At 46.5% G+C, this 25,079-nt stretch overlaps 2 protein-coding genes across 2 annotated transcripts; one reads left to right on the top strand and one right to left on the bottom strand.

Annotated features, from left to right (window-relative positions):
- The first annotated feature begins 5,440 nt into the window (after positions 1-5,440).
- LOC133913488 (fasciclin-like arabinogalactan protein 16) lies at positions 5,441-8,960 on the top strand. The gene is made up of 2 exons (XM_062356656.1): positions 5,441-6,910; positions 8,488-8,960. Exons 1-2 carry the CDS (start codon positions 5,584-5,586, stop codon positions 8,559-8,561), a joined length of 1,401 nt encoding a protein of 466 aa, XP_062212640.1. The 5' UTR covers positions 5,441-5,583; the 3' UTR covers positions 8,562-8,960.
- A 1,652-nt stretch (positions 8,961-10,612) lies between these two features.
- On the bottom strand, positions 10,613-23,910 carry LOC133910793 (nuclear pore complex protein NUP1-like). The gene is made up of 17 exons (XM_062353059.1): positions 23,468-23,910; positions 22,773-22,819; positions 22,525-22,640; positions 22,040-22,208; positions 20,798-21,079; positions 20,272-20,349; positions 19,277-19,942; positions 18,680-19,173; positions 15,839-17,774; positions 14,162-14,187; positions 13,178-14,079; positions 12,420-12,563; positions 12,145-12,297; positions 11,903-12,018; positions 11,491-11,658; positions 11,161-11,385; positions 10,613-11,071 (listed from the first exon to the last, which is right to left on the bottom strand). The coding sequence occupies exons 1-17, from the start codon at positions 23,784-23,786 to the stop codon at positions 10,946-10,948; spliced, it is 5,967 nt and encodes a 1,988-aa protein (XP_062209043.1). The 5' UTR covers positions 23,787-23,910; the 3' UTR covers positions 10,613-10,945.
- Between the last annotated feature and the right edge of the window lie 1,169 nt (positions 23,911-25,079).

The following is a 25,079-nucleotide window of genomic DNA, read 5'->3' as shown; positions in this document are numbered from 1 at the left end:
CTTAAAAAATGTAACAGTTGTATCCTGATTTGACGGCAGCAAATATAGCCCTCACGTGGCCAGCCCGGCCCATCCCCAATTCGCCAATCCGGGTGCACCACAGCATCAGCAGTAATTAAGCTCTGGCATGTGCATGCGCAGGCAGGTTTTTTTTCTAGTAAATAAAATTACCGATATATTAGATGAGGAAGTATAAGTGTATAAGAATATTTTGATATATATATGCACAAACTTAATCTCATATATTGGATCTAATCTGAATGGACTAAGTGAGAGATATGAATTCCTCCATCCCATCTAGACTTCTTTTAATTTGATCGAGTCTTATTGGGACTAAGAGGACTAGTGGGATGGAGAGCTCCCCATTTCTCACCTGATCTACTCGGATTGGATTCAATGTATGAGATTGAGTTTGTATATGAGATTGAGTTTGTATATATATGTATCAAAATACTTTTATACATATGATACTTCCTCGTATTAGATACCAATTTTTTTTAATAAATTTAAATAAAAATTAAACAACAGAACGATAAATATGATAATATTTTCTAGCGGATACACCAGTAGACCTAATAAACCAAATATATCGGATATACTAGGTAAAAAATTCCCAATGCGCTGGTGATGATCTCCTAACGAACACAAAAACTAGGATAACTATACTGAAAAACCAGAACAAACCCAACGAACAAATTAAGCGTTAAAATGAGTGCGTTTAGCTTGATGGTCACGAGGACAAGGTGCACGGTTCGTCTCCCGGGCCGCTTCTTGTCTGGCTGGCCTGCCGTACCATTTCCTGTCGCCCAAGCTCACGACAGGAAATTGGCCGTGGCAAATCAACGCGACCCCTCCCCCTTAACGAAACGACCTGGCGCCTTCCCTTTCATTCGCTCGAGCCGATTGGATCGCCCGTCAGTACCCGGCTCGACACCGGGCATGCGTCTTCCTGCCTGTTTTCTCTCGTCTCTGGGAGTGGGAGACGACGAAATGTCGCGCGTGTTTGGTGATGCCGTGTCCGTCGATCGGTTGCTTTTGTATGTTACAAGTAAATTTTATAAATCTTATTTATAAAGATTTTTGTGAGATCTTATTTATATTATTTATTTTGTGATTTAATATCTGAGCTGAAAAAAAGATAATGGACATGTGTTATCATACGAAAGAAATTCTTTGATAGTACAAGATTCTAGAGAATTTACTTTCCTGTATGTCATTGTGTTAGTAGCATAAGGCTTGGCTTCAAAGGAGAAAGACAGCGTACGTGCCAGTTCAGACTTGTGAGCATGAAAAGTATATAGCATACGGATCTATAGTTTATTAGAACTATTTATTTATATTAATATTAGTATTATAAAAAAATAATAGATGATAAGTATCGGATAAAAGAAATAAATGGTTCGTATAAGTTTTTTTTTTGCGAAGAAAATGGTTCGTATAAGTTGTGCATGTGCAAAAGGACGGAGTTATATTTCCTATATCTGTCGTTGGTGAGTCTGAATGGATGAATGGAACTCGGAGCAGGAACTTCAACGTACCCAATACTGGAAATTTGGAGGCAGGGACTAAGCCGCCCGGTAGCTTCAAGCACGACGACGCCTCAGGCCAAACCGTCGAAAAAGGGACAGCTCACTTTACCCTCTCTACAACAATTGAAGCAAACAAAAAGGAAAAGAGAGCACTACTGATCGCTCGATGTTGCACCTTGCTTACAAAAGCGTGATTACGAGCTGGTTTTCTGCCTAGTACAATTTGCGGTTTATTAGGAGCTTTAAGTGTCGCGAACGTGTGAAAGCTGGGATTATAGGGAGACGGTACGGTGCTGTCCTGTGAGTTCCTTTTGGGTGTTGCATTGATCGCCGTTTTCGGTTGCGGCGTCCACGAAGAAGCACGATCCGGCGATGGCGACCGTCCAACCAGGCCTCGTTAAGCACTCGATACCGTCGCCGCTACAGTGCACGGCACGGCAAACAAGCTCCAGTGGACTTCTTTTCCTTGCGGATTTCCTCTCCTAGTATTTGTAGATTTCCTCCTATTTTTATCACGATTTACAGAGTATAACTGTAGGTTAAAAAGAGAAATAGAGTAATATAAGTTAGGAAATATAGTAGATACGAGAGATTAAAAAAATAGAGAATATTATAATAGTGTTAGAGAATATTATAATAATATTATAAGAGATAATTTATTAAAAATTAAGTTTCTTTTACTCTCTCGAACTATCATGTTTATCCAGATAATTCTGAATTTTAAACTGTCTATTTTACTTCATCGAATATCAAAACCGTCCATTTTACCCTCGGAGTGATTTTTCTAGGTGATTTTGATGACGTGGTGGTAATTTCGCTATATGGCGGTCCTAGTTAGCGTGTCCAGTCAGCATGCTGATATTAGCGTTGCGTCGTAATTCAATTTTTATAATATTTACATAAATAAAAAATAGAGCTAAAATATATTAAAATATTTATCTAAATTATTTTATATTTTTTGAATTTTTTAAACATAAAACCTATTTTTTTGGAATAATCTATTTTCATGAATTATTTTTCAAAAAAAATCGAATTACTGCACAACACTGATGTCAATACGAGGACTAGGACTACCACGTGGTGAAACCACCACTATAACGTCATCAAAACCACCGAGAAAAACCACTTTGAGGGTAAAATGGACGGTATTTATATTTCAGGGAGTGAAATAGACGGTTTAAAAGTTCTGTGGTTATCCGGACAAAACGTGATAGTTCAAGTGAATAAAATATACTTATTACTTTTTAAAATATCTATTAGAGATGAGCTTAGCTTCATACTGTGAGAATCCAATCAAATCTGTAGAAACCATATAAACTACTTCCTACAAAATTATGAATGGTTGGATTTCGCAGTGGAATGTAAAGTGTGAGAAACAACTTTCATATGGTGACCGCTTTTTTTTTGTTTTTAGACTAAAATTCATAATTAAAATAAAAAACAAATACGACATAAACCATGCTCCCCGGTGTGAAGCTAATGCTGGGTTGTACATGCCATGCAACGCCGAAAAACGTGATAATCTAGTATAATGGTACATTCGTTTAGTTTTTCATCTGGAGCAAAAAGACAATGCTTTGGAGGCTTTTCTTTCAAAAAAAAATAAAAACTTGTTGAAGGGTATGCGGTAGTAAAACTCCAAGCAGACGATATTCTTGAAAAATCTCACAAGTCTATGATGGACCATTGGTCATATAATGTGAATCTATTACAGAAAGTATTAAGGGTCTATTTGAATGCCAGAATGTTCCAGATTCACAGTCGAATAGGGCGGAACGACATCCAAACGCTCGGCATTGAAACGTTTCGTGAATTTCACCGTTTCTGTGCGGACAAGTTCGAACATCCCCTGGGCTTCAATCGATTTTACGCGCAAATGTCACTGGTCCACGCCGACTCGCCGGAGTATGGGAGAGCTCACCATGGATTTGGCTTGGATGGAGATGGCCAGCGTTGCAGTCTTGCAGATCGACGGCGTGTTAGGAAGCTCGGCGTATGGCTGGCGCAGATGAAGACGGCGCACACGCGCTTGGCTAGGCAGCGAAAAGAAGGGGATGGAGGAGTTATGCCAGAGTTGAGGAAGATGAGCCCGAGTGGCTTGGTCCAGCGGGGAGATAGCGGAGCAGCTCGGGGAAAGCGGCGGAGGAAGGCAATGTCGGCTCCCCAGAGCTCCTGGGCGGTGCTGTGCGTGCTCGCCTGGGCTGTGGAATTGTGGAGGAGGTCTGCTATGTGTTCAGTGTGGTGCTTAGTGGAGAACAGAAATAGAGACACAAAGAGCAGCTAGGAAGAAAAACAGGAGGGAGGTGTCAGAGTTCTGTTGGGAAGAGATGAAGGGGAGAGAGCAGTAGAAGTGGGAGGTGAGGCTACTGTTGGTCGGCTTGGACCATACGCACATGTTGTCACCACTAATTTCTAAAACAAACAAACACGATAACAGTTCAATGGTGAAATGTCAATTGCACCACCATTATTTTTTTTAAAAACTGAATCGGGACAGCTAGTCAAATAGATTTTAGAGGTGATTCTAATTTAATAAAGAAATATTTTAAAAAAACTTCAGAATCGAAACATTAAAAATAAGAACCCTACCAAACATCGCAACGGGCCAATTGTCTTTCTCACAGGCCATTTAACTACTCGTATCTAATCTCCCTCTACACCCTGTCAGGCGAAAAGGAGACGATCGATTCTGTGCAACAACACCCACACAGCACATTGCTTCTCCATTGACCTGCTGCAACTTGCAAGTTAAGTAACACGAGGGTGTTTGGGGAGCACCTAGTGCGTCTTATTTACATTGCGAATGCACATGCCGCCACTCTTGTAGTCTCGTTTGACCTCCAACACTATATTCCAGCATGAGCATGAGCATGATCAATCTCGTCGCTTCCTGATCCGGTTCTGGTGGCACCTAACGAAACGCACTTGAGCACTTCATCATTTTCTTTTGGGCCCGCTCAGGAAACGAAGTTGTTTATTTCTGGCACCGCACCGACGGACTAGCGGATTAAAATTTTACGAATTTTGGAGAAAAGGGAATATCTAATTCCGAAATTTTATTTCACTCATATGTACAACCCATGGAGTAAAGGATGGAAAATAACAAAAAATTCGGTAAAATTTTGCAAAATTCGGTTTTTTCACGGTGAAAAAAATTATAAAATAAAATTGAAATTCCTGCTAGCTACAAGGCCGAGTACGTCTAGAAAGAAAGCTAGAAAACCGAGTCCATTTTACTTGGAGAGTTGCTGTGTTTTTTAGGCTTTTAGACCATGGGAATGATGTGAACTCAGCATGTACTCGAATCATTATACTCGCAAGTCGCACCGAATTTGACGGTTAAATACGGACAGGTACAGGTTGAAGATGAGCTTTTGACCACAGTTTTTTTAGCCCAAAATCTGATAGGCCGATCTGATACTCCCATTGGCTCACACTGGAATCTGTGACGACGGTAAAAATCGCGCCAAGGGCTCAAAAAAAGCGCGGCGGGCACCGTGAAAAGTCGCAGAATTGCTCGCGCGCGGGGGCCAAAACCGCATGAGACCGAGGCGCTCGCCCGCAGCTTGGGTTGGCTGCCTCTACCTGCCCGGCTCGTCGCCCGCAGCGAAACACGGGAGCACGCAGCGAGCTGAGCATGGCCCCCGCGCGACCTCGCGCCATACCGCGTCCCGCCTTTCTCCTGCGTACGCACACGCGAACCTTGTGTGCGCGCAAGCGTCGTGCGCACACCGACACTTTCCCCTCCCCTCCTCCCCCTCGGCGGCCCCGCCTGCCAGCCTGTGCCTCGAGCTGCCTGCCTGCGCGCCTGCGCCTCCGCTCGGTTCCCGTCTCTCTCTCTCTCTCTCTGTCTCTTCACTTATAAGCAAACTCTCTCACAGCTCAGTCCTCTGCTTTCTCTCTCTACAAAGTAAAAGGCAAAAGAAAGGCTCACACCACCCACCTCCTCTTCCCCAGCTAACAAGAGCTGAGCTAGAGCGACGCAAGGGAAGAACACATCACCGCAGCGGGGCAAGCTAGAGCAATCCACACAGAGCAGAGGGCGCACGCAGGCATGGGCGCGCCGGTGCACGGCGTTCTTCCCTTCCTCCTCCTCCTCCTGGTGGGGGCGGCGGCAGCGGCCGAGACGACGACGCAGGAACCCACATTGCCCTCCGCCGCCGGCGGCGGCGGCAACGTGGCGGGAGGGATCAACTCCAACTCGGTGCTGGTGGCGCTGCTGGACTCACACTACACGGAGCTGGCGGAGCTGGTGGAGAAGGCCCTGCTGCTGCAGACGCTCGAGGACGCCGTCGGCAAGCACAACGTCACCATCTTCGCGCCGAAGAACGAGGCGCTGGAGCGGGACCTCGACCCGGAGTTCAAGCGCTTCCTGCTCGAGCCCCGCAACCTCAAGTCGCTCCAGGCCCTGCTCCTCTACCACGTCCTCCCCTCGCGGCTCCCCTCGGCCTCGTGGCCCGCAGCATCCCACCCCACGCTCTCCGGCGAGGAGGTCGAGCTCGCCGCGGCCGGCGACGGCGCCATGCGCGTCGGCCACGCCACCGTCACGCGCCCGGACGCGGTGCTCAGGCCGGACGGGGTCATCCACGGTATCGAGCGCCTCCTCGTGCCGCGTTCCGTGCAGGAGGACTTCAACCGCCGCCGCAGCCTCGCCGCGATCTCGGCCGTGCTGCCCACGGGCGCGCCCGAGGTGGACCCGAGGACGCACCGCCTCAAGAAGCCAGCGCCGCCGGTGCCCCCCGGCGCGCCTCCCGTGCTGCCGATCTGGGACGCCATGGCGCCCGGCCCCTCCATCGCGCCCGCGCCCGCGCCCGGGCCCGGGTCCGGGAAGCACCACTTCGACGGGCACAGCCAGGTGAAGGATTTCATCCAGACCCTGCTCCTGTACGGTGGCTACAACGAACTCGCCGACATCCTCGTCAACCTCACGTCGCTCGCCACCGAGATGGGCCGGCTCGTCTCCGAGGGGTACGTGCTCACCGTGCTCGCGCCCAACGACGAGGCCATGGCGCGCCTCACCACGGACCAGCTCAGCGAACCAGGCTCGCCGGAGAATATCCTGTACTACCACATGATCCCGGAGTACCAGACCGAGGAGTCCATGTACAACGCCGTGCGGCGGTTCGGCAAGGTGCGCTACGACACGCTGCGGCTGCCGCACAAGGTGGTGGCGCGGGAGGCCGACGGCTCCGTCAAGTTCGGGCAGGGCGAGGGCTCGGCCTACCTCTTCGACCCGGACATCTACACCGACGGTAGGATCTCCGTGCAGGGCATTGACGCCGTACTGCTCCCGCCGGACGACAGCAAGGCGGCGCCGACCGGCGTCCCTGACAGGAAGCCTCCCGCCGTCACCAGCCACAACAAGAGCAAACTCCGGCGAGGTCAGTACCTTCAGATCTGTACTTTCTCCTTTCTTTTCTACCCGTATCATTATAGATTGCTCAAAGCAACACGACACATTGTCCTTGCCGAGTACTAGCACTGAAGTTTACAGTTCGCAATCTAGATTGGGGGAGGTTGATAGATGAACTTTGCAATTGGTTAAAATCAATGTGGGTTAATCCGTTGTGGTAAGAATGTTGCCGGTGAGTGTTCGGATCATTGCGGTGGGATTAATTTATCAGCTGGTGGGTGATGTGTACTGGGTAGTAGAATACTAGAATAAAGACGAAGGTGTAGGCATAAAATAGAAGCAATTAGGGTTCCTTACTGTCCTACTATCATGGCCGTATTGGAAGGCATATGGGCCTGTCGGTGCCCGTCACAAATGCTCAGATTACTGCAGCAGTTCTCCATTGATATTTATGCAGTCACAGATGCTCAGATTACTGCACTTGTGCTGGCCACCGTGGTAGCAGCTATACAATAGAGATAGTTGAGCATATGCTGGTGGGTTGTTGTCTTTCAGCATCTCTTGATGGTTGATACCGTTCCTGGGACTGCAAGCAACACTGTTCTTTAACCAACGACGCATGAGCAACAATTTTGCCTTTCCCCAAAGCATGAAAGGCTCAAGCTTAAGCCTTGGTAATGTCCTTGTTATCGCAGTTTTGGTGGAATAGTACCTAGATCTGTTTGCGCTGAGGGAAGGCAAGTGGCAAACTTGGCTTTGCATGGGAAAATAGCAAGAGCTAGTTGTGTTTTGGTTGCAGACACTGATAAATGAACAAAATCAAAATCTGGTACATGATATCAGTGTGCTACAACAAGAGGAGCCCATATGTTACGGAGAAATATTTAGATGGCCTCAAAAGCTATATATATATAATCTGAGTTAGACAACCAGATCAACCCAAACCACTAAACCCCTGAAATAGGCCTTTGCTAGCGTTTATTGTGAAATCAGATGGCGACTCAGGCCTTTGGGCACTTTGCTTGTTGCATTTAATCTTAAGACTAGACTTTCGTGAGATACCAAAGCCGTCTAGGAACCGCAGGGCCTTAAATTCTTTAGGCTCAGTTTTGCCTCACCCAAATTCTATCTGGCCATTGAAACTGGGAAAATACACTTCCTATACACTTTCTGGATTACATTCTAGGACTGCAACATGGCAATGCTGATTGCATAATTAGATACATTTGATCTGTCGGTTATTGGGCAATATCACCCTGTATATTCTTTTGCCTGCGATTTGGACATCAGATGCCATTCCACCTGCCATGGATGGTGTTTATTCGTACCTGCTTCTAGCCTTTCAAGCGAAGTTACCGGCAGCCATTGTCATGTCCTTGGCCATAAAAAAAGATATAAAGTTCGCAAGTTTTTCTTTTGCATAATAAATTATTTAGGCATCGGGTGCTGATTTGACAGGATATCTGTTACGGCATAATCTAGCGTATAATCTTGTTACTCTCCACTATTCAAATTTTTTATTTTTCTGCTCGGCATCCTATTGGTGTCATTATTTGTTAACCATGCAGTTAGTCTCATGCTTTGTTCCTTAACGAAACACTGCAGGCAAGTTGTTAGAAGCAACGTGCCAAATGGCTGGTGTCTTCGGTCAGCGATCGCGATTCGCAAGCTGCCTGTAGACGGAGAAAGATACCACTTCATGATACCGAAAGACGAACCGAAATGAAGTGATGGACTGTGCTGGAGCCGTCCACATTATTATTATTATTATTATTATTGTTGTTGTTTTTTGTTTATTGAGAATAATAATCAATCAGGTGGGGAATGTAAACTTGGTGGTTGTCGGTGTGTCCAGAAAAAAAAAGGCAAAAAAAAAAATGTTCATACAAGAAGAAGACCAAGATCATCTGTGTATAGGAATTAAACGTTTTATCTTTTTTGTTTCGTCATTCTTGCTTCTGTCTCTGTTTTGATAATGAGAATCACGGGTAAACTCATCATTCTTATAATTCCTTTGTAAGATTTTTCTCAAGATTTTGGCGCATTTGTCTTTATAAATATTACTAATATGGTCGCAAGGCTGTGGTTTGTCGCTGGGTGTACTGCATTGTTCTTTCAAGACCGTGGGTTGAGATGTGGATTCTTCTGGAGAACATGATGGATCTTCTGAACTATAAATTAGAGACGCTCCAACTCAGAAGCAATCGAGCAGCTACTATTAATCAAAGAGGCGACAGCTAATGCGAATTGGCGAAACAACTACTGATGCTAACGCAAAACAAAACTAAGGTTATGTTTGTTTGTTTCGGATGGTAAAAATTAGATCATAGTTATAATCTGCATGTTGAGATAAACAATTAAATTGTAAAAGTTAGATTGTGATCATAAGTTGAAACAAACAGTTAGATTGTAAAAGTTATATTATTACAATTCAGTCCCTAAATTATAACAATCTAGCAATTCGTTTTCCACCAGCTTTTACAATACACAATCTAGATTGTTATAATATAACTTTTTACAATCCACAATCTACAAATTACTTTTTACAATCTTCAGTTGAAATAAATATGCATCAAATGGTGCAGCTTTAGTAATACTAGGCCAAAATATCTCTAGAAATGTGTTGCCCCTCTGGGAGTCAGAGCCAGGTGGTCCAGAGGGCGACGCAACAGTAGCATCCCAGGAACGGAGCACAACTGGAGCAAAGCGACAGAGTCAACGTGCAGTTGGGTCGCGTTTGCTGTTGGGGGTTCAGACGGCGAAACGTTTTCACGTGCCTGGTTTCACGGCATTGCTCCGGGAGGAGTAGACGCCGGTGATGGAGCTTCCAGTCCAGGCCGTGGACGTTCACCAATGAGGCGGTGGCTAATCCGTGCGTGCAAGGTCAGCTGCAATGGCGAGAGCTTGATAGCACGATGCATTGGCGTGAATTTGTTCGCTGAAAATGAGATGGCCTGAGCTAGGGAAATGCAGTTTACTGCATTGAGGTGAGAGAGAGAGTGAGACACGAGTTGGGCGCCGCCAGCGGTCCTCCACCAACCTGGTAGATGCGAATGTGAGTAGGGTAAGCAGGCACCTGAACCGTGCGCCCGAGAGGTCTCGAGGACGAGGCAACGAGCCGCGCGGTGCAGTCAAGCTGCCGTGCCGAGCCATGGGGAGCGGCAAGCGGGCGCGGCGTTCTCTGCCCTGCGCGTCGGGTTAGGGCCCCCCCACACGAAATCCTCAGCTCGGCGTGGCCCCGTCGCGCGGGGAGTTTACTCCGGATGGGCCGCGTGCTCGCGGAGTTGCGGCGCCGCTGAATTGGGGCGATGGCACGGCACACGCGGGCGGGCTCAGCGCGATAATTCGGCGCGGTGCTCGCTGCCGAAACGGACGCCTAGGCCTGGCGCGTGGGAACTTGGCCCAAGTGAACTTGGCGCGTGGGAACTTGTGGGAACTTCAATTTCGTTTTACAATTTGTTTCGCAGTAAAAAGATCGAAATTTGTGACATTTCAACTATTTTTCACCCTCTGCTCTATATGTCTCATGTATCGGTGAAAGAAAATTCCAAAATTAAATATTTCGTTCTCTCCGAAATTCTCGAGATTCGCGAAATTTCGCACGCCAAATTTTAATCCCTAGGGGCTTCACGGCACGAACAGAACTTACCGAGTTGGGCAGTTGGCCGACCGCCGAACCGAGGTGGGTCACGACGCTCGGTCGGGCGGTGCGGTGGGTGGCCGGAGAATAGGACAGAGTCCGTCAGAGCTCGGCGGACAAGAATCACGACGAGCAACAATGTGGCAGATCAGATGGTACATGTGTATACAAGATCAAACAAAACCGTTTGTACCTCACTCATAACCAAACAATTGAACCTATTCAGGAGAGACCTGTGGCTGATTTCCATGGCTGCCTCTACGTACACATCTCGAGCCGTCGCCACTTCAGCCTCGAGCCATTTCGATCCTATGAAACCAACCGCCTTACCAGTTATCACCGTCTCTACAGAAAATGTACTCAAGCTGGCACTCCATCTACGAGCAGTAAAACTCTCCGGAGCACAAACAAGCGCTGTCTAGTTTATGACATCCTCAATGCCTCTCTGAAGCCGATGCTGAAACTATTCTGCAGACCAGCCTTCTTGGGGAGCCCCAGCGTGGGCTTCTGCATCATCGCGACGAACTCGTTGTAATCGATGCGACCGTCCTGCGAAAATTGCAAACGAATCAGTTAATATTTCTGAGAATAAGGTTTAGAGTAAACTTTGATCCAGAATGTTTTGACAAGATACTGACGTTGTCTTGGTCTACTTCTCTGATCATCTCCTCGAGCTGCACGTCTCCCAGACCAAACTCCTCGCACGCAAGCTGCAGTTCGTCGGGTGTTATGTATCCGCTGCCATCCTTGTCGAAGTATTGGAACGCAGCGAAGAGGTGATCCTCCCTCTCGACTTTGTTCAGATGCAGAGTGGCAGCGATGAACTCGCCGTAATCTATCGTGCCGCTGTTGTCTACATCCGCCTGTTGAAGAAAAATTCAGTAGTGCAAGTCTGTCAGACACAACAATTTTTCACTTGCTTTGATTCCCAAGTGAAAAAAAAACTGAAGATGTACTGAAAGACTTACGGCTTGCATGAGTGCCTGGATCTCGGATTCTTGGAGATTGGCGCCAACTTTTTTCAAGCCGACCTTCAGTTCTTCGAAGGTGATGTGCCCACTGTTATCTGTGTCTATCATCTTGAACATTTCTTTCAGGCCGGCGATTTCGTCCTCGGATAAGTTCTCGGCAATGACCTGGAGAGAACAAACATATCAGGACAAGCAATTCGGCTGAATTCTTCTATAGGAACAGCATTCAGCCATTTGGATAGGATTACCCTCTTTTTTTGTTTCGCGTGATTTTGTAACGTATTTTGCATAAGCCAAATGGCCAACAGCTATTCGTTTAGTGCATGAGTACAAACGCAAGATGATGATAACTAAGGTTTAAACACAATGTACAATGAGAAGTACAAAATATCTTCCAATTCATACGTACCCTAAGAGCCATCTTTTTCAGCTTATTCATAGCAGAGAATTGTTTCATACGAGACAAAACAGCAGAATCCAGCGGCTTATCAGGAGCCAAACCACCAACCTGCACCCATGGATGCCCTAAAACACGATAACGACAACACTCTTCAGTGATATAGCTACAGCACATTGTTGAAGGGCTGTACTTCGGAAATAACTGAAATGCATGAACGAACATATTATATGATAAAAGAGTTATGAACTCACGTAGAACTTCATGAGCGGTCAATCTCTTCTTGGGGTCCCTAACAAGCATTCTCCTTACAAGATCTTTGGCACCTTCGGAGATGCTAGGCCACGGCTCTGACTGAAAGTCAAGTTTCCCATGCAAAACCTCTTCAAATATACCCTGCTCATTCTCTGGTTGACAAAAATGAAATGCAAAATCAGTACAAGGAGATTGAACAAAAAAAATGTGGTTGACATGAAATTCTGCAGTGATGTATTGTATCTTTGAACTTAAAAGTGAATGAAATTTGCACCTGCCCAAAATGGTGGCACACCGCACAGCAAGATGTAAATGATTACACCAGCACTCCAGACATCTGCCTCGGGACCATATTTCTTCTTCAGGACCTCTGGTGCGACGTAGTAAGGGCTACCGACAACATCATTGAATATTTGACCTGAAATAAGATCCACATATAAGTATCGAGGAAATGGAGAATGATTGGTATCATAAAGGGTGGGAAGCAGACTGCAGAATGATAAAGATATGCAACTGTATGTTGATAGTGGGACGGCAGAACTTTTCAGAAACGAAGTGGTGTTGATGGATTGAATTTGATACGACCAAGTACCTGATTTCACCAGTACTTTAAGCATTCAGAACATAATGTAGTACGACTAACCACATTGCAGCTAATGAATGCCGAAATTCAGAAATCTAATTTTGCTGGAGATCAAATAGGTACATTGAAGATCAGGTGCCATCCTCTCTGTAGCTGATGGCAACAGGGTTATAATGCGCTCTGTTGAGGAGCATTGCATCACATCATATTGATAAAATGTTGATGGTATGAGAGCATATAATTGAATAATGGATCAAGTCAAGAAAAGAATCAAGGTACAAAAAATGCCAATTCATGTTTATGTAGGAACAATGCAGTGCAATTCCTTAGAATGAAAGATTTTAGATCTTGCTCCTATGACAAAGAAATATTCTGTGGACAAAGTGAGCGTATGCTATTTTTGGGGGACGAAGCAGTTTTATTAGAGAAATGTGATTGCAGGAACTCACCAGGCCGAAAGAACATGGAGAGACCAAAGTCAATAGTCTTGAGAGCGGCCTCCTCCTCCTGGTCAACGAAGAGGAAGTTCTCCGGCTTGAGATCCCGATGCATGACGCCCATGGAGTGGCACACCTCGACGACGCCGACGATGACCCTGGCAAGCTCGGCGGCCTTCCTCTCGGTGTAGTGCCCTTTCTGCACGATCCGGTCGAACAGCTCGCCGCCGGCGCAGAGCTCCATGACGAGGTACACGGCCACGGCGTCCTCGTAGGCGCCCCTGATGGAGATCACGTTGGGGTGGCCGGCCAGGTGGTACATTATCTGGATCTCCCGGCGGACGTCCTCGACGTCGTCGTCGGTGACCAGCTTCCGCTTGAGGATGGACTTGCACGCGAACTCCTTACCGGTGCTCCGCTCCACGCAGAGGTACGTCGTGCCGAACTGCCCCTGCCCGAGGCGGCGCCCCAGGCTGTACTTGTCCTTGAGGTTCTCCGTCTTGCGCTTGAGCACCGAGCCGACGAGCAGCCCGGCGCTGGACACGCGCTTCACCTGCGGCACCTTGGGCCGCGGCCTGGCCGCCTCGCCGGAGTTGGCGCCGGCGCCGGCGCCGCCCGACTTGGCGTGCTGCTCGGCTGGCTTGGGCGCCTCCTCCTGGTCGGCGGCGATCTTGACGGGCTCAGGGGCCTTCCTTTGCGCCGCAACTGGCACGTCGGACGGCGGTTTCGGCAGCGCCGGCGACGGCGACCGGCCCGGGCTGCCGCCGTCTGGACCATTGGCGGCGGCGGGCAGCGCGTCGCCGTCCTGCGGCGTCTTCCACAGCACCGTGGAGACGGACTGGAAGAAGCCGTTCTTGGTGATGCTCGGGCCGACGCACGTGTTCCCCATCGGCGGTCCGACAAGACGATAGAATCTTTATCGGGTGCCGCGCCGGGATCGGAGTCAAACTGCTCTGCTCGGATCCAAGAAACACCTGGACCCCTCGAGCTCCGCACCGGCTCAGATCACGCCGCGAATGTCTCTTTCAGCATCAAAGAACGACTCTTTTCGGGTAGGAAATCAGCTGAATTGCGCGAAACTAGCAGGAATCAAGGATCGGAACCGCGCCGATCACAACGAGTGCGTGATGACGCATCGAAGTCAACGCCACCCGAAAGCGATGAAGCTATCCTGCGAAGCCTCAATTTGGCAATGCAGAAATCTAACGCTTCTGGACAGCACTTATGCATCAAGGATAACGAAGCAGCAGGAAGAATTGTTCAATGAACATCAAGCGTTGGACCTTGTCCAGCCGGCTCGTCAGGTGAAAGAAACAGTCAAATGCAAAGGCGAAACCAAATTGTCCAAAGCGTGAGGGATCGGACCAAACTAACCAAGCTTTGGAGCATGGCACAGCATGAACACCTACCGACTTGAGAGCTATCACAAGAAGAGAAGCTGAAGAGGGGAAGAGGACGACAAAAAAGGTAGGGCGTGAAGGAGGAAGCGCGTGGTTCCACGGATGAACGAGAAAGGGTAAACAAACAGTACGTGACGGGAAGTCTGAGCGGACGAACACGAGAACAAAAAGAGATCCACGAGCAGGAGGCGGGCGGGGGATCAGATAGACTCGCAGTTCCAGGGCCAATGATTAGGTCGCTATTCGTCGTACATAGCTGTGAGTTTGACTTGGCATGGCGCGGCACACGCGAAGTGGCATACTGGCATGGCGGGGGGCGGAGGAAGAGGCCGCGAAGTGGGGGACGGCGAGGGGGCACGACGGCCGTTTCGGTTGTGTACCGTCGTGTTCGTTCGGTTTCGCTGTTCCTTCCATTCGCCGCAGCTGGCGAACGCGATCGCGGAGGGAAGGAAGCTAGCGCGTGGGTGGCGGACCGGGTCGTGCTGCCGCTGTCCGAAAGTCCAAAACGCGTCACCGTCCGCCCGGGAACCAACGGCAATCTCCTCCCAGCCGCGGCAGGTGGCCGTCATCTCAGTTAATTATAAATTCAATGTAGGTGCCCGTCAGTTGCCCGATTATAAATTTTAAACTTAGGTGCCCGTCAGTTGCCCGATTAGTAGCTTTCTCAATATCAGGTCAAACCCATACGAAGGAAAATATCATGGGTGAGCAGAAGAGAGCATGGCGATGAACAACTCATACAAACTATTCGGGGGATAAAAACTCATGAGTAAACAATTGCTATCTTGCAGCGGAAAGAAAAAACGGAGAAACATGCAGAATGTAGACTTGGATCTAAGATTCTAAACTAGAGTTCTGAGCTTGTCGAATGTAAACAAAAATACAACAGTACATTACACTCCGAGCCAAAATATACCGGAGGCAAACCCCCCTAAAAAAAGCGGACGGCACCAGAAAGAACAAAATTACAGCTTGGCATACATCTTTTGTTCTATTTTACACCCCAAGAGCACAAGCATACTACAACATGCAGGCCGGCTTTGACGACGAAATAAATGAGTGGGAACTCTGCACTGACCTTTGGATTTACAAGCCATCCATGAGACATAGTGGGGCTGTTTGATGCTGGCAAGCTTGTATGACCATACGAACCATGATAGTAGTTTTTTCTGTCTATGGATTGATTGGATTCTCAATCGAGGCCAGCATGAGATATATCCGAGCGGTGCGATCCAAAATGGCACCATGTAATGCAGATTCCAACAGAGGCTTATCTTTTCTTCGGTCCCCTTTTGACCTTGATCACTCTTCTGTTAGACTTGTCGCCGCCGCCGCCGGTGCTGCCCAACGAGAAATTCCCGCCCTGAAACTCTAGACTACTAGCAGGTGGGAGGGACTGGTTCTGCTGTGCAGAGCCTTGTTGTTGGCCCCCGAACTGAAAAACTCCACCAGGCTGGATTGCTGGAGCACCAAATACAGGGGCAGCGGGTGAACTATCTTGCTGTCCAAATGGTGAAGAACCAAATATTGGTGCCTGTGCAGGTGCTGCTTGGTTAGTGTCATCCGCCATGCTGTCATCATTCATCTGATCATTTCCAGTAGAGCCCATGCCAAAAGACGTGTTGTTATTTGTCATTGCAAATGCAGGCTGTGGAGTAGCCGAGATCATGCTTGTGCTAGCTGAGGTAAATGAAAAAACAGGAGGTTGAGACGAGAAAGCTGGAGCTGAATGTGCTCCAAATGCAAAACTGCTGCCTGAAGAAGCTGATTGCCCAAATGTGAACGTGCTGGGAGGGGATGAACTTGGACCAAAAGGGCTGCTGAAAGCTGAGGCCGATGAAGCTGTGGAGGTGCTGGTGAACACACTTGTACTGACCACTGTTGACGAGCCAGCAGAAGAGCTAGGTGACGAAAATGTGAACGCAGTACCAGAGCTAGAGCTGAATGGGTTTGAAAATGTGGCTCCAGTACCAAATGGCGAGTTACCAAATCCGGACCCAGACGAGGAAGTTGTCGCTCCAAAAGAGACAGTCCCAGGTCCAGATGAGGCAGCTCCTGCTCCAAAAGACAGAGTCCCAGGTCCAGATGAGGCAGCTCCAGCTCCAACTCCAAAGGGAGCAGTCGCAGATCCCGATGAGGAAGTTCCCGCTCCAAAAGAGAAAATCCCAGGTCCAGATGAGGACGCTGTCGTCCCAGAAGCCACAGTTCCAGGTGCAAATGAGGAAGTTCCAACACCAAAAGACATGGCCCCTGAACCAGCTGAGGAAGCTCCAATTCCAAAAGATATGGTCCCGGATCCAGATGAGGAAGCTTCAACTCCAGTCTTCACATTTGAGAATGGCGAGCCAAATTGTGCTACTGAGCTCCGGGATGGTTGTGATATTGTGCCCTCCGACTGCAGTGTCTTACTACCAAAGACAGCACTTGCAGCAGATGATTGAGAGGTACCACCAGCAACAGATGTGCTGAGGCCAGTAGATTGGGCTGGGGAGTTGAACCCAAAAATGCTGTTTCCTGAACTTGAAACTGTAAATGAAGCAGTTGAAGCAGACTGAGCACCAGGTGCAGTGGAAGATGTGCTAGATGGTGCAGTAGTAGTTGAGCCAGTAGCATCACTTGAAGCTGCAACTGGAGAAGATGAAAAGGTTGAAACGCTCGAGAAAGTAGGCACAGACGTGATGGGAGAACTTGAAAAGGTTGCAATGTTTGATGAAATAGGCGAAGTAAGAAGGTTCGATGATGGCTTGCTAGATGAATCTGGGGCTGTAGGTTTAACTTCTGCTGTAGTAGCCCCTATACCAAACAATAAGGTGCTAGCTGGCTTTGTCTCTGCAATTTCGCTATCTGATTTTGCTGATACTACCATCGATGAACCAACTGAAGCGCTGGAAGCAAAATTTAATGCTGGAAATGCTGGAGATGATGTAATAGCTGGATTGCTATTGGACACAGCAAAGATAGTCGTGGATGGAGCTGAGCTGACAACGGATTTATCAGTACATGTGACAGTTGAGAGCTTTGGTGATGATGAGTACAAGAAGCCATTGCTCAGGCTTGGTGAAGTAGACGCAGCAGAAGCAAAATGGAGAGCTGCATTCAGTGTAGTTGATGCAGCTGAGGTCACCTTGTCAGATGATTGGTCTTCTGCCCTTTCTCTTTTATCACTTCTCTCTGAACTAGTGCTGCCTAATGTTGTGGGCTTGGTGACACTGGAAACACAAAAGGTAGAATAGATGAGCAGATAATAAGAAATATAAAAAACAGCAGATTTACACATCCAAAGAAGGATATTCAATTTAAAACTCACTTAATTTTTAATATTTCTAATGCACCACCAAGTAAAAACAATAACCAAAGGCAGAAACCACAACTTCTGGCAGGTTTTATCTCTACCATCCATGTAAAGGTCCATACATCATATGAATAGGACTAAGGGTACAATTTTCTTTCCAAATACATTCTAACTAAGTTCTATCAATTTCACTAAACAACTAACACAATAGCTGCAATCTCTATTGCAACCCCGATGCATCTCTGCTCCAGCTATAGTTCCAAAATTTGACTCAGCTCAACATCATAAATCACCAACAGGCCACAGCAAATCAAACCTATGTTTAACATTTAAATTTGACAATATCAAGTGCTCATTATGCTTTCATTACCTCACTGGAAGCATAACACAGTGCAATACCCTTACTGTGCACATCATTACTAATAATAACATAAATGGCCCATGAAACATCACAACGCAGAAATCTAACTTTTCATGAAGATGCAGGAGTTGCATATAGCCAGAAAAACAATGTGACTGAATTTAACTAAAATAAGGTAATTTGGGCAGTATATTCAGTCGCCCGCTATAACCATGATATGAGAACAATGTAATACAAAACGAACTAGTCCAGAAAATGACTAAGACGAACAATCGTATTTAAACAGGTTTCGTTCTAACCTACCATTTTCATTTTTAAATCCATGTCATATTTGAATTCACAAATACCGGGTTATGTTTTTTTTTTTTTACCATCATCTCCTTCCAAAGGATGATTAGTGCAATCGACCTAATGGACTGGGTTCTTAAGAAGAGAGAAACATAAAGTGCCAAGAGAATCACCTCTGCGCAAGTCCTTCTTTCTTTTTTACATCAGCAACTGTTGGTGTTTCCAAATCTGACGTAGTAGACTGCTTGAGGCCAAAAACAGAAGTCAAAGCACCAGCCTGTTCATCATCTTTAATTGTAGAAACTGGCAGTGCTGACACAGCAGTCCCAGGTCGGGTGCCAGGAGGTACATGTGAGAATGCAACACTAATGTTTTTGTCAGCAGAAGCATGGGGAGCATCCGTCTTTCCAGGATCATTAGATGAAAGCAAACCCGACGGAGAGACAGTTTTAGACACTGGTGCTATAGCCTGTACGCTAACCAGAGAACCAACAACATTCTCCTTCAAAAAGTTTGATTCAACCTTTTGCTCTGATATATTTTGTTCAACTTTCTGCTCCTTTCTTTTTGAATCAAATTTCTGCTCAGTTGTCTCAACCTCTATCTTGCTTGATGAATTCTTGGATGGAATCAGGACCTCCGGATCATCATCCAACTCGGGTAAGTCCTTCAAAACATAATATTAAAAAGGAAAAAATAAGTGTCAGGTAAGAATATTGGACATGCGACTGGATCGCATTCGATGAACCAAGAGTAAACCTTTCCCATACCTCGAACACAGCCATTTTAAAGCCTGGTTTCCGTGATGTAGTAGCAGAAATTGAATTCCTCAAAATGGTAGATTTATCAGGCGAAGCAGCTTTTGATGATCCATCTTTTATTAGCCTTAGCTTGTCTTTCTTCAACAGGGAATCATTCAAGTCTGGATCAAGGGGTCCATTGGCTCCATCCAAATCATGAAATTTCAGGGAATCAGTCATGTCACACATACTGCTTGGCCCATTATCTTGCAAAACCGGTTTCTTTGACATTGAATGACTGGCATTACTAGTGACAGCTTGTTGTCCAGACTGCTTCTCTTTTGGTGACGGAACTATTATATTAAGCTGCTCAAATATCTTCTCAGCCATCTTGTTTGATTGAGGTGGTATGGGTGGAATGTTATCGTTAGATTTACCATCTCCATTCTTACATGACTCTAGGGGTCGAACAGATTGACCAGTCCCAAGCAATAGTTTTTTTGACTTAGATTCCTGGATGGATGAGCTGACTTCCGTGAAATCAGAACCACTTGAACGGCTAGTAAGAAGGTTTCCCCGAGGACTTGCACGGGCGTCTCTAAAAGGAGACATCATATTTGACTTCTGCCGAATTCTACGAACGGGACCAATAGACCCAAGTTCATTCTCTAAGTCTGCACCTCTTCGTTTTAAGACCTGTAGGGAAGATGGGAGCATGATGAGAAAAGCTCTGGTGTATAGTTCAGACCATGCAGAATTTATGTATATAACACACAGAAAATTTCTCTGGTGTATCTATCAAGTCTCAATAAAATATTGCCACAACACAACACTAGTATCAATAAAACAAAATGATCTGATACTTTCTACCACACAAACGCTTCCATATGCCACAACATAACCATATCAATAAAGAAATCCTAGATTTACCATTACTACAATGCTTTCTAATGTACAACGCAAGAACAAGAATACATACTTCAGTATGTAAAGCTATTCAATACTCAGAATCGGAAACAAATTACCTGCTTGCCACCAGCTTGCAAACTTTGCGCTAGTTGGGATAATGATGACATGTTCACATCACTGGAAGAGCTCGGACCCTATGATATGCATAAACAAATATTTACTATCGAAAACTTTTACAGCTTTGCTTAACAACTCACTAAATAGAACAAGGAGAAAAAACCCAAGCAATGTACAGAACCAATAGCGTTCTATGTGGAGCATATATGGATAAATTAATATAACATCTAATGAAAAACAAGTGACACCCTAGAATGCGAGCAGTCAAACTATTTTAATTTTGATCAAATAGTATCACTATAAATGTTTATTTGGTATGATGGTGAATAGATTTGTCGCAAAAAATACTTCCTGGTACTATAGTTTTAGTAGCTTTTACAAACATATTGAGAGAGTATCAGGCTGATAGTCAAAATTGTATTTTGGGGACTGTGGCAATGCAAAACAACACTTATTGTGCGATTGGAGGGAGTATAAAACTAGCAATTAGAAGGATATAACATAGTGCACAGTAAACATATTGACCTTAAAATATGGAGAGCGGGACATTCTATATATCGCTGACCGCCCACGTAATCCTGGGGTCACATAGCCATTCACAGGAAGCCCAGGGTTTTCATTGCCAAATTCAATTGGCACCTGAACAATTGGTGGTCCAGATCTCCTATCATAGGCAATGTTGCTTGCTTCTCCTTTGTTCTCAAGAAACAACCGGCTCCGCAAACTACTTGATTGGGGTTCTCTCGAATAACGGGAGCTCATATATTGTTTCGCGAGCTCTGCAGGGGAATTACCATGACTAGGTACCTGCAAAAGTGCAAATTGAATATAAATTAGATTAAACAGGGAACTGAAGTTTTGCACGAGACTACCTAAAAGCATTTGCTTGCTTCTTCCCACATCACTGAATGATGGAAGCTGCAGACCATATTCTAGTAAATACTAAATAGACATACAAAGACAAGTTAAACCTATGCTTACTGAGCTGCATGCACCATATAAAACTAGGAGTTCAGGAAAGAACCATGTATGAGAAGTTCAGCACAAATGACCGAATCAAACAATCTAATCAGCTTTCTTCAGAATAGATAAAGGACTGACATGCGCAACAGGCTCCTAAGGTAAACTTGCACAGGTATGCCATTTCTATCCCAGAACTGGAGACAAATGCATATATTTAGGCCCTAAGCTAGCACAAGTAATTAAATATAATAGACCCAGTAATTAGAGCACACGCAGCAACCTAGTTCAATTTAAATAGTTGTTTGGTCACATGATTGTTATCTGAAACAAGTGTAGAATTGACCAAATTTAAACCAAGTTTTTAAATTCTAATTGAAAAAAAAAATCTTACTGCATCCCATAGTTTTCTATTTAGCAAACACGTGACCCAATTTGACCTTAAATACAGTCGAAGTGACATGTCATCACAAGTGCTGATAAAAGAGGCGTGTTAGTTCAGTTATACAAATCGGGAACCTAAATTTGTAGTTATCTAGCTCTGGGATCCAAGTGATACACCCAGAATTTTAGGGCCTACAGTACCATCCAAATGAAAAAAAAAAACTATCATAATTTGAAGAAGGTGAACATTGTGCTACCACACAACATGACCACAGAGATACTGGAACATGTTCCTCTAATTTGTTGCAACTAACGACATGAACTTTCATGCTTCTTCTCAGGTATTGGCTCAATACAGAACTGTCTGTTATTCTACATTCATGAGTAGCATTAAATGCTAGCATGAGTAGGTTGAGTCCTTACTTTAACAGTCGGAGAATAATCTACAGCCATCCCATGCGATGTGGAGCCTCCTGTTCCATCAATTCCGATACTTTCTTTGTTCTTCTCCTCACAAGAAACCATAGATGTAGGCAAATCAGACTCTATGGTTCTTGCACGCAATAAGTCTGTAAGACGGTCGAACTCAACCCTGCACAGGAGGAACTCATCGTCATGAACTGCTTTTGAAGAAGTGAACAAAGAATATTGTTAAAGAAACACACAAGCACAAAGAAAGAAAAAGGTGAAGAGCACAAATTAAGGCACTAGTAAAACAAAGCTCATTTTAGCAATTACAGATCATAGACTGAAGCAGGTTGAGCATCACAGAACTAAATAATAGCAATTATACCAGGGGATGGGAATGACTGCTAGTCATGAACTAAGAATCGTCATTTTTATATTTGAAGAAAATATAGCTATTTAAACACAAGAACTTCAAGAAGCATTATTGCGCAGATACTTACCTAGTGAATGTTTTCCGCATTAATAGGTGCTCTATTTCAGACAATGCTTTGTCATCTGACATGCCAGCTGGGTTCTTCTCCTTCCCCATTCCACTCTCCAGGACTGGAGTTGAATCCTGCATTGAATTTTCAAATGCTCTAGTCAGAACAATGGTGAACGAAATGATACAAAAAAATATAGCATATGCCACGGCAAACACAAGGTATAATGTGGTATGATTAACTGCTAGCAATCAGTTGCTACTTACAACATATGTTGAATCAGGTAAGTCCTGTTTTGGCTCAGTATTTCTTCCTGCAAGCATAAAACAGCAATCAGATCAGCAACAGTGCAATTTAAATATTTAATATTAATGTGCCAAGTCAGTATTATCATTAGGCAATTATTACACAAAACGTCTTTTAACAATTATGAGCCAACAGTACAAACAGAACGGGAACGAGAAGAGGACCCCTTATATATCGCATTTTCCAACCCATACATAATGTTCCAACAGTCTAGACACCTCCCATATGCTAAAGCTAAGACCATTTGTAGCTTACGTATATCAATCATAATGTGCCAGATGTTCTACCCAAACTTGTCTGATCTTACTACCTTCAAGCACCAAATCCTTGTGATGCTCTTCAGAACGAATAGCCAAGTACTATTAATGCAATATCCATTATTAGTACAAATCAAGGTTTTAAAGCTAACTAAAACGAAACAGAAATGGAAAGCTCCAGTAAATTCCCGTAGCAAAACATCTCGCTTTCCTGACGAACTTACCTCTACGTACCAGCAAAACCTCTGCTATAGCCAAAATCACCCAAACCTAACGCAGATGCTTGGTAATGTGAGGTAAACCCTAACATGCCGGGAAAGCCTGAAACCCTAGCCCAAGCCCACAATCACGAACAGCTGGAGTAGACACCAATTTCAGGGAGCACGGAGGAAGCTTACGCTCACCGGGAGACGATGATAACGGCGGAGCCGAGGCCGGCGCGGGGGCAAGGCGCTTGCGGAACATCGAGGAGAAGAGCCGCTCGGCGCCACCCGCGATGAGGCGGGAGGCGGGGTCCACGAGCCGGGACAACCACCCCCCGCCGCCGCCCTCCCCGCCCGGCCCCGAGGAGGCGGAAGCCGCTGCCGCGGCGGCCGCGAGGCGGTGCGCCGCGGCGGCGGCAGGGGGGCGGTCGTAGGGCGTGGCGGCGGCGCGGGGCAGCGGGCGGCGCCGGATCTTCCCGCCGGCGCCTGCTCCGGCGTACGTGCTCGGGTCCATGGTGCGGCGGAGGCGCGGGGTGGAGGAGGAAAGGGGGTGGAAGAGGCTAGGGCTCCCGTCCCGCGCGAGTCGCGAGGCCCGTGTATTTCGCAGCTTCCCTTTCTGCGATAGGCGCGGGGCGTGGGCTCGCGTGCTGATACGTATTTTCGTACGGGCGCCTGCCGCTTCCCGGGCAGCCCATTAACGTTCCAATTTGATCGTTTGAACACGATTAGAGCCGTTAATGCAATAGATGAATTTGAACTGCCTTTATGAGCCTTTAATATAACCCGCAAGCTTCGCTCATTCTACTGCAATTACACGCACGCACACACATACTCCCTCCGGTTCCGATATTCTTGACGTTTGAGGCTTAGAATCTACGGATGGTAATTCTTGACGTTTTGGAATACTGGTGGTCACTTTGGACTTTTTTAGCCCTGAATGCATGCAAAATTCATTATTGCAGCCGTCCAGCGCCGCATCGTCTCCGGCGCCGCAACGATAGTTCCCGAGGCGCGCGTTTAAACTGCCATCTCCATTCACCCTTGCCAGCGTCGAGAAAGGTTGCTCGTTCGCTCGCTCGCCGCTGATTCTGGCTCTCTGCTCAGCGCGAGTTTCAGCGGCAAAACGCGCCCGCAGTACCAGCGCGCTAGCGAAATGCAAAGCGCGCTAGCGAGTTTCAGCGCCATGCAGCGCGCGCACGCCATAGCAAAAAGATCATCCGCATGCAGAAAGATCAGCGGCATGCAGCGCGAAGCAAAAATATCAGCGTCATGCAGCGCGCGAACTAAAAAGATCAGCAGCATGCAGGCATGCAGCGCACGCACGCTTGCACGAAGCAAAAAAAAAAATGATCCAAACCAGCACGATGCTCTGCACGCCAAGCCCGCGCGAAGAAAAAAAAATTGCGGCATGCAGCACACGCACGCTTGCGCGAAGCAAAAAAAAAATGCTCCAAACCAGCACGATGCTCTGCATGTCAAGCCCGCGCGAAGAAAAAAAATAGCGGCATGCAGCGCACGCACGCTTGCACGAAGCAAAAAAAATGCTCCAAACCAGCACGATGCTCTGCATGCCAAGCCTGCGCAAAGAAAAAAAAATAGCGGCATGCAGCGCACGCACGCTTGCACGAAGCAAAAAAAAAAATGCTCCAAACCAGCATGATGCTCTGCATGCCAAGCCCGCGTGAAAAAAAAAATACCAAACCAGCGCGTGCGAAAAATTGGGGTGCCAGGAGTCGAACCCGGCACCTAAAGCTTCAGAAGCGTCGGCTGTAACCACGCGGGCTGAGAGGGAGAAGTGATTAAGAGT

The sequence above is a fragment of the Phragmites australis genome, chromosome 3, assembly GCF_958298935.1.
Source record: "Phragmites australis chromosome 3, lpPhrAust1.1, whole genome shotgun sequence".
NCBI classification, from domain to species: Eukaryota; Viridiplantae; Streptophyta; class Magnoliopsida; order Poales; family Poaceae; genus Phragmites; species Phragmites australis.
Note: the sequence above shows the minus strand (reverse complement) of the source record. Positions and strands in the feature narration are given on the sequence as shown.

Excerpts from the sequence above, each read along its gene's own strand:
- LOC133910793 (XM_062353059.1), bottom strand. The coding sequence starts at position 23,786 with ATGGACCCGAGCACGTACGCCGGAGCAGGCGCCGGCGGGAAGATCCGG. Across the intron at positions 19,174-19,276 it reads TTAAAATGGCTGTGTTCGAG|GACTTACCCGAGTTGGATGA; the intron begins GTATGGGAAAGG and ends TATGTTTTGAAG. Across the intron at positions 17,775-18,679 it reads AAAGAAGGACTTGCGCAGAG|TGTCACCAAGCCCACAACAT; the intron begins GTGATTCTCTTG and ends TTGTGTTTCCAG.
- LOC133913488 (XM_062356656.1), top strand. The coding sequence starts at position 5,584 with ATGGGCGCGCCGGTGCACGGCGTTCTTCCCTTCCTCCTCCTCCTCCTG. Across the intron at positions 6,911-8,487 it reads CAAGAGCAAACTCCGGCGAG|GCAAGTTGTTAGAAGCAACG; the intron begins GTCAGTACCTTC and ends GAAACACTGCAG.